Source organism: Marmota flaviventris, chromosome 17 (genome assembly GCF_047511675.1).
Source record: "Marmota flaviventris isolate mMarFla1 chromosome 17, mMarFla1.hap1, whole genome shotgun sequence".
Classification (NCBI taxonomy): domain Eukaryota; kingdom Metazoa; phylum Chordata; class Mammalia; order Rodentia; family Sciuridae; genus Marmota; species Marmota flaviventris.
This window is the reverse complement of record NC_092514.1, coordinates 77,719,134-77,727,344: the sequence shown is the minus strand read 5'-3', so window position 1 is coordinate 77,727,344 and position 8,211 is coordinate 77,719,134. Positions and strand designations below refer to the sequence as shown.

General features: G+C 68.3%; 2 protein-coding genes across 2 annotated transcripts; one reads left to right on the top strand and one right to left on the bottom strand.

The window, feature by feature from the left end:
- Positions 1-627: 627 nt before the first annotated feature.
- Positions 628-1,662, bottom strand: Tex19 (testis expressed 19). The gene has a single exon (XM_071603871.1). The coding sequence runs from the start codon at positions 1,660-1,662 to the stop codon at positions 628-630; it is 1,035 nt and encodes a 344-aa protein (XP_071459972.1).
- Positions 1,663-5,766: 4,104 nt separating this feature from the next.
- On the top strand, positions 5,767-6,801 carry LOC114079388 (testis-expressed protein 19.2). The gene has a single exon (XM_027920630.2). It carries the CDS (start codon positions 5,767-5,769, stop codon positions 6,799-6,801), a length of 1,035 nt encoding a protein of 344 aa, XP_027776431.2.
- The last annotated feature ends 1,410 nt before the right edge of the window (positions 6,802-8,211 follow it).

The window sequence follows — 8,211 nt, the reverse complement described above, 5'->3', positions numbered from 1 at the left end:
ATGTGGGCTTGACTCACAGCATGGCTGAACCCCTGTGGCACGAACTGCCCTCGTGAGGCTGAGCCAGCGCCCTGAGCTGTGTCCCCTCCTGGCCCTGGGCGGGGTGGGGCCTGGCTCGGACACTGGGGACTCCTTGGGCCCGTAAGGACTGCCGAGGGGAGACCACGCAGGGCGCAAAGCAGAGCTCTGTGACTTTATTGAAACCAAACAACACGCAGAAGAACAGGAATCGGCAGGCCAAAGGCCCCGGTGCCCAGCATTCACCACCCGATCTCCTCCCACGGCAGACTAGACCCCAGTGCTGCAGTCAGGGCCCCGCAGGACGTCCAGGACCCCTCCCACGCGATCCAAGACATGTCCTGGTCGCCCGCGTCTCTGGGGGTCTCACCCCTGGCGTCCCTCCTCACAGCCAGGCACGGTTCTGGGACCTGCTCCCGCATCAGGGGCAGTTGACCTTTCTCCCGGGAACAATGACGGTCAGTGCTGCGTTCCGAAGGCAGGTGATGGTGACAGTCAACTGACAGGCAGGTAACTGCTGCGATGAGTCCGTGAACGTCCCTGACCTTCCCTTGGGGCCCCCACGGCCCGGCCCCCCAGGTGAGCAGCCAGGACAAGGGCCCCAGGCCCTCAGTTCTGGGGCCCAGGCCTGAAGGGCTGGAAGCAGGGCAGCTCCCCCAGGACAGAGGCTCCCACCACAGCCAGGCTCTCCCCGGGCCTCTCGGGCACGCCGCTCCAGGGCTCGGCAGTGCTGGCGTCCTGTCCTTGGGGGCAGGACCGTGGCTTCGAGGCCGAGGCCCCCTCCTCCGCCTCCCTCTGGCTGCAGGGTGAGTAGGAGACGATGGTGAAGCCCCTCTTCTGCAGGGCACAGTCTGCGGGCACCAGCTCCGCGCCTGGCCCCGCCCTCTCCAGGACACTCAGCTCCCAGCGGTGCAGGTCCTGCTGCTGGGACGGGTTCTGGAGCCTCACCACCCACACCTCCCCGGGCTCCAGCAGCAGTTTCCAGCGCTGGCCCGGGGTCTGCAGGGCCCAGCCCGGAACCATCTTCCGAAGGTAGACAGCATCCTGGCAGCCCACCATGGACACCACCTGCAGGCCCAGGAGCCAGGCCTCGGCCGCCTCGGGCTCCACGGGCCGGCTGGTACCCAGCTCCAGCACCATGGGCTCCCCGGGGGGCAGGTCTGCACCCAGGAAGTTCTGCCACGGAGAAGGGGGGCGTGGCCAGTGTGAGCATGGGGGCAGCCCCTCGAACCTCCAGGGCAGGGCCTGGGTCCAGTCGGCGTCCTCGGGGCCCAGGCCCAGGGGCACCGCGTTCTGGGGCCCCAGCTCGGTGGGCACAAACAGGGGGTCCAGGCCCACCTCTTCTGACCCCGCTGGTGGTGACGCCAGGGCCCCAGGCCCCCAGGGCTCGGCGCCCCCCTGCCCAGGCTGCCCCGGGGACCCCTCCTGCTCAGGCCCTGCCTCCAGGAGCTCCGCAGTCTCGGGGTCCCAGTCCTCATCTTCCCAGTCTTCCGACTCCAGCATGTCTTTGAGGTCCAGGAAGGCGACCTTGAAGCAGGCAAAGCAGACGCTCAGCTCGTCTCCATGCTGTATCTGGTACAGCCAGGATGCGTAGAGGCAGGACATGCCCTCCCTCCCTTGGCGCACGCTGACCGGGGGGCACATGGCCACACCGCCCGCCTTCTGCAGGTGGGCAGCAGGGGCCCTCCCTGGGCTCTCAGGGGAGCAGGCCCACAGGCTGGGGGCCAGGGAGGTGCTGGGGCAGGCAGGAGGGGCTGGGGGCAGGGAGGCAGAGCGAGAGGAGGAGTTGGGGGTGTGGCGTGGGTGGAAGATCGGGGTCCCAATTCAGCTGGCAGTTGCAGAGACTGGGGTCAGAACTTCTAGAAGCTTCTGCAGCTGAACCCTGTGTCGTGTCTGGAGCTGGGAAGGCAAGGCAGGTGGGGTCAGGCAACCCTGGGGCAGAAAGCTGGGGCCCGCAGGCCTGGGGGGTGTCGGGGTTCAGGCAGGCCCCCAGACCACCTCCGCTCGGCCTGCCCAACACGGGACTGGAGTCCCTCGGCCACCCCGTCCCCTCAGGGGTCCCTTCGGGGCCCCCCTCAGCCCCATCGGCCTGGCCTACAAAATGGGAGGGAGCCCAGGGGAGGCAGAGGCCCGGACCCTCCGGGATGGTGGCCCCGAGGATCGATGGCCCCCGTGGCCCTCAGCATCCAGCCCCGCCCCGCCCCACGTGGCCCTCAGCATCCAGCCCCGCCCCGCCCCACCCTGGATTTGGGACCCCCCTCCCTCCCCGCGGTGCCCTCACCCTCCCTCCCCGGGGTGCCCTCACCCTCCCTCCCCGGGGTGCCCTCACCAAGGTGCCTCCCCTGCAGCCAGCCAGGGAAAGGAGGAGCAGGCCGGCGCGGGCCTATAAAGGCCGGGCTCATCTGCATATCTCCCAGCAGCCCCCGCGCAGGGAACGTGCTGCGTCGCCCCGGCCCAGGCCAGCCACGTGCAGCTCGGCGCCCCCGCAGGGCCCGGCCGGCGCTGCTGCCCCACCTGCCCACAGCCAGCCCCGCGCTCCCCGGACTGGCCTGGCGTCGGCAGGGCCTGTGGCTCCGTCCCTGCGGGGGACGCCCAGTCCTGGGCCCACGGCCTCGGGTGGGTGGCGTTCGGAAGCCGCCGATTCCAGTTCCTTGTGGACCTGGGAAAGGCCCGCGACAGTTGGCTGCAGTCGAGGCCAGTTTCCCTTCCGGGTCGTCTGTGGCGTTCTCCCACGGGCTCTCTGAACGCACGCCTGGGGTGCAGTGCCCAGGTCAGTGTCGGGGTCACGGCAGACCCGGCCAGCAGTGCGGGGCGGCCACGGGCGCCTCCTCCCCACGCACAGATGCCCAGATCCAGGCCTCACAGTCACCGTGGAACCCGCCAGACACGCGACCATTTCAGATCAGCCGAGGGACACCTCGGTGACGGGAGGGACCACCCCTCACGTGCACAGACAGCCCCTCTCAGCTGCCCAGGCTGCCCAGGCACCTCAGAGCCGCTGGGCGCAAACTCTGCAGGTGTGTGGACGCGCCTTCCTCTCGGTTGGGCCCACAGCAAGGGCTCCACTGCTGGGTCGCCTGCTGAGAGGCCCCTGGTGTCGGCCAGGCGTGGGGTGTGCCCAGCTTCTCAGGACGGCTCTCCCTCACCGCAGCACCTGACGCCTGTCGACCACAGTAGGTGTACTCGGCTCTGGAGCCAAGGTCAGGCAGGCGGTCGGGCAGACCCTTGCTGGTCAGGCCTGCTCCTCAGATGGTGGTGTGGCCACAACCTCCCACGGCGGCCAGCCAGGGTGCGGACCCCCAGGGGGCCTCTGTCTAAGGTCGCTGGGTCCGGGCTGCAGCTGGGCGGCTGGGGGCGCGAGCTGTACCTCTCTCGGGTGCGGTGTGCCTTCGGGCCTTCGCTGGTCTCTGCGCTGGGTCGTTTGCTTTCCTATGCTGGGTTTTAAGGGCTCTGTGTGTGTGTTCGTGTGTGTGTTCGTGTGTGTGTGTGTGTGAGCAGAGCCCTTCCCACCCCATCCTCCCCTGCAATACTTCCTCCAGAGCCGGCTCCTCATCCGTTCTGAGCAGCATCTTTCACAGGGCAGCGATGCTTAGACGGACCCAAGTCCAGCTCATCCAGCACCTCCCTCGGGATCCGGGCCTCGGGTTGCATCTAAGCCCCGTGGCCGCCCCCAGGGCCATGTGGTGTCCTGCCTCCTCTACGGGTTGCACAGTTCTGGCTCCTCTCCTGCCTCCGAGGTCCGAGTCATGTCGCGGACATTTGGAGTGAGGGTCTGCGTCCAGATTTCCCGTTCACAGGTGGATGTCCAGTTGCTCCGGCACCAGGTGGTGAGACCGTCCTCTCTGCCCTGCGCTCCTTTGCCAAAGCTCAGTGGGCTCTGCTCATGGGACCACCGACGCTTTCTAAAACCCGAGTTGGGTCTTCGGCTAAGACCAAACGTGCAACCTCGTCTCACCTCACGCCCAGCAGCCACGTGGCCGCGTCCCTCCCGTGTATCCTGCTTACTCTTGAATAGGCTCTTTGGCTGCTCATGTCTTCGTCTGCTCGGCCGCTGAGATAAACTGTCACACTGGGCGTCTTGGGCCACGGGGTGCCGGTGGGTCGCGCCTTCCTCCGGCTTGTCCACGGCCATCCTTTCTGAGTCCTCAGGTGCTGGACAGAGAGGGGCAGCTCCCCCTCCCCGTGTTGGACCAGAGTCCACCCTGTGACGTTGAAACGACCTCCCGAAGACCGTCCGCACTCAGGGTCATCCTGGGAGTCCCGCTCCAAGGCGTGAGGGGTGGTCCCTTCCGTCACCGAGGTGTCCCTCGGCTGATCGTGAAAGGAGCCTGGAGCCGCCAGGGCTGGAGGAGACAGAGGGGCGTTACTAATTAAGGGAGCGGCAAAGGCCACAGCCTGCCCGAGCCCGAGCCCGGCCAGACTCTCTGGAGAGGGCAGAAGTGCCACAGGCATCAAGGGTGAGGGGCCCGCCCAGGGCCAGCGCTGCGCGGGGCTGGGTCCCCGTCATCACGTCCACACCACAGTGGACCCCGAGGAGGACCACGGCCTGGGCGATGGTCGCGTGTCTGGCGGGTTCCACGGTGACTGTGAGGCCTGGATCTGGGCATCTGTGCGTGGGGAGGAGGCGCCCGTGGCCGCCCCGCACTGCTGGCCGGGTCTGCCGTGACCCCGACACTGACCTGGGCACTGCACCCCAGGCGTGCGTTCAGAGAGCCCGTGGGAGAACGCCACAGACCACCCGGAAGGGAAACTGGCCTCGACTGCAGCCAACTGTCGCGGGCCTTTCCCAGGTCCACAAGGAACTGGAATCGGCGGCTTCCGAACGCCACCCACCCGAGGCCGTGGGCCCAGGACTGGGCGTCCCCCGCAGGGACGGAGCCACAGGCCCTGCCGACCCCAGGCCAGTCCGGGGAGCGCGGGGCTGGCTGTGGGCAGGTGGGGCAGCAGCGCCGGCCGGGCCCTGCGGGGGCGCCGAGCGGCACGTGGCTGGCCTGGGCCGGGGCGACGCAGCACGTTCCCTGCGCGGGGGCTGCTGGGAGATATGCAGATGAGCCCGGCCTTTATAGGCCCGCGCCGGCCTGCTCCTCCTTTCCCTGGCTGGCTGCAGGGGAGGCACCTTGGTGAGGGCTCCCCGGGGAGGGAGGGTGAGGGCACCCCGGGGAGGGAGGGGGGGTCCCAAAGCCAGGGTGGGGCGGGGCGGGGCTGGATGCTGAGGGCCACGGGGGCCATCGATCCTCGGGGCCACCATCCCGGAGGGTCCGGGCCTCTGCCTCCCCTGTGCTCCCTCCCATTTTGTAGGCCAGGCCGATGGGGCTGAGGGGGGCCCCGAAGGGACCCTTGAGGGGACGGGGTGGCCAAGGGACCCCAGTCCCGTGTTGGGCAGGCCGAGCGGAGGTGGTCTGGGGGCCTGCCTGAACCCCGACACCCCCCAGGCCTGCGGGCCCCAGCTTTCTGCCCCAGGGTTGCCTGACCCCACCTGCCTTGCCTTCCCAGCTCCAGACACAACACAGGGTTCAGCTGCAGAAGCTTCTAGAAGTTCTGACCCCAGTCTCTGCAACTGCCAGCTGAATTGGGACCCCGATCTTCCACCCACGCCACACCCCCAACTCCTCCTCTCGCTCTGCCTCCCTGCCCCCAGCCCCTCCTGCCTGCCCCAGCACCTCCCTGGCCCCCAGCCTGTGGGCCTGCTCCCCCGAGAGCCCAGGGAGGGCCCCTGCTGCCCACCTGCAGAAGGCGGGCGGTGTGGCCATGTGCCCCCCGGTCAGCGTGCGCCAAGGGAGGGAGGGCATGTCCTGCCTCTACGCATCCTGGCTGTACCAGATACAGCATGGAGACGAGCTGAGCGTCTGCTTTGCCTGCTTCAAGGTCGCCTTCCTGGACCTCAAAGACATGCTGGAGTCGGAAGACTGGGAAGATGAGGACTGGGACCCCGAGACTGCGGAGCTCCTGGAGGCAGGGCCTGAGCAGGAGGGGTCCCCGGGGCAGCCTGGGCAGGGGGGCGCCGAGCCCTGGGGGCCTGGGGCCCTGGCGTCAGCACCAGCAGGGTCAGAAGAGGTGGGCCTGGACCCCCTGTTTGTGCCCACCGAGCTGGGGCCCCAGAACGCGGTGCCCCTGGGCCTGGGCCCCGAGGACACCGGCTGGACCCAGGCCCTGCCCTGGAGGTTCGAGGGGCTGCCCCCATGCTCACACTGGCCACGCCCCCCTTCTCCGTGGCAGAACTTCCTGGGTGCAGACCTGCCCCCCGGGGAGCCCATGGTGCTGGAGCTGGGTACCAGCCGGCCCGTGGAGCCCGAGGCGGCCGAGGCCTGGCTCCTGGGCCTGCAGGTTGTGTCCATGGTGGGCTGCCAGGATGCTGTCTACCTTCGGAAGATGGTTCCGGGCTGGGCCCTGCAGACCCCGGGCCAGCGCTGGAAACTGCTGCTGGAGCCCGGGGAGGTGTGGGTGGTGAGGCTCCAGAACCCGTCCCAGCAGCAGGACCTGCACCGCTGGGAGCTGAGTGTCCTGGAGAGGGCGGGGCCAGGCGCGGAGCTGGTGCCCGCAGACTGTGCCCTGCAGAAGAGGGGCTTCACCATCGTCTCCTACTCACCCTGCAGCCAGCGGGAGGCGGAGGAGGGGGCCTCGGCCTCGAAGCCACGGTCCTGCCCCCAAGGACAGGACGCCAGCACTGCCGAGCCCTGGAGCGGCGTGCCCGAGAGGCCCGGGGAGAGCCTGGCTGTGGTGGGAGCCTCTGTCCTGGGGGAGCTGCCCTGCTTCCAGCCCTTCAGGCCTGGGCCCCAGAACTGAGGGGCTGGGGCCCTTGTCCTGGCTGCTCACCTGGGGGGCCGGGCCGTGGGGGCCCCAAGGGAAGGTCAGGGACGTTCACAGACTCATCGCAGCAGTTACCTGCCTGTCAGTTGACTGTCACCATCACCTGCCTTCGGAACGCAGCGCTGACCATCATTGTTCCCGGGAGAAAGGTCAACTGCCCCTGATGCGGGAACAGGTCCCAGAACCGTGCCTGGCTGTGAGGAGGGACGCCAGGGGTGAGACCCCCAGAGACGCGGGCGACCAGGACATGTCTTGGATCGCGTGGGAGGGGTCCTGGACGTCCTGCGGGGCCCTGACTGCAGCACTGGGGTCTAGTCTGCCGTGGGAGGAGATCGGGTGGTGAATGCTGGGCACCGGGGCCTTTGGCCTGCCGATTCCTGTTCCTCTGCGTGTTGTTTGGTTTCAATAAAGTCACAGAGCTCTGCTTTGCGCCCTGCGTGGTCTCCCCTCGGCAGTCCTTACGGGCCCAAGGAGTCCCCAGTGTCCGAGCCAGGCCCCACCCCGCCCAGGGCCAGGAGGGGACACAGCTCAGGGCGCTGGCTCAGCCTCACGAGGGCAGTTCGTGCCACAGGGGTTCAGCCATGCTGTGAGTCAAGCCCACATGCAGATGGCCACCTAAACCAGGAGGCCCTGAGTTCGACGTGAGCGTGTCTCACAACTGCGTGCCCCAGAAGGTACACCAACCTTGGGGCAGACCAGGTGTGAGGGGTGTAGGGGTGAGATGGGCACACGCTTCCGCCCTGGGGGCTCTGCGCAGGTGAGGTGGCAGCCTGGGGGTCGGGAGCCTGGTGCGGGGGACGTTGGGGGTGTGGGTGCCTCCTCCTGCAGGGGACGGTCTGGAGCGTCCCAGCTCCTCTGCTGGCTGTCCCAGGCTGGATGGTCAGCGGGGCATGACCCCAGGGCTTCCTGCCGGGTCAGTCAAGGCAGCAGTGGGGCCTGGCGTCCAGCGTCCAGGGCCGCCTCTCATGCCCCTTCCGGCAGCGTCTGGGTCTTGGATCGGGAAGGTTTCTGATGCCAGTGCTGGAGAAGAGGCCGCCACTCCCCCTGAGGTGCCCCGCCACCCTAGGAGCTCTCGGTGACTGGGAGCCCGTGGGCCACCTGCACCTGGTCCTGCTCCCAGGCAGCCTCAGCAGGGTCTCGGAGCTTCTGCTCGAGTGGTGCTGCGGCAGCTCGCGGATCAGGAGGGGCAGCCCTGCCCCTGAGCCGCCCCCAGCTCTTCTTAAACACCACGTCACAAGTTAGGGTGAGGGAGATCAAATCCAACGCATTTCCCAAAGTGACAGGACTGCCCTGTGACCAGCAATCCCACTCCTACGCCTAGACCCTAAAGAGCTGGAGACACTACGGGCGAGCTCACAGCAGCACCGTCCGTGCTGACCGGCCCGA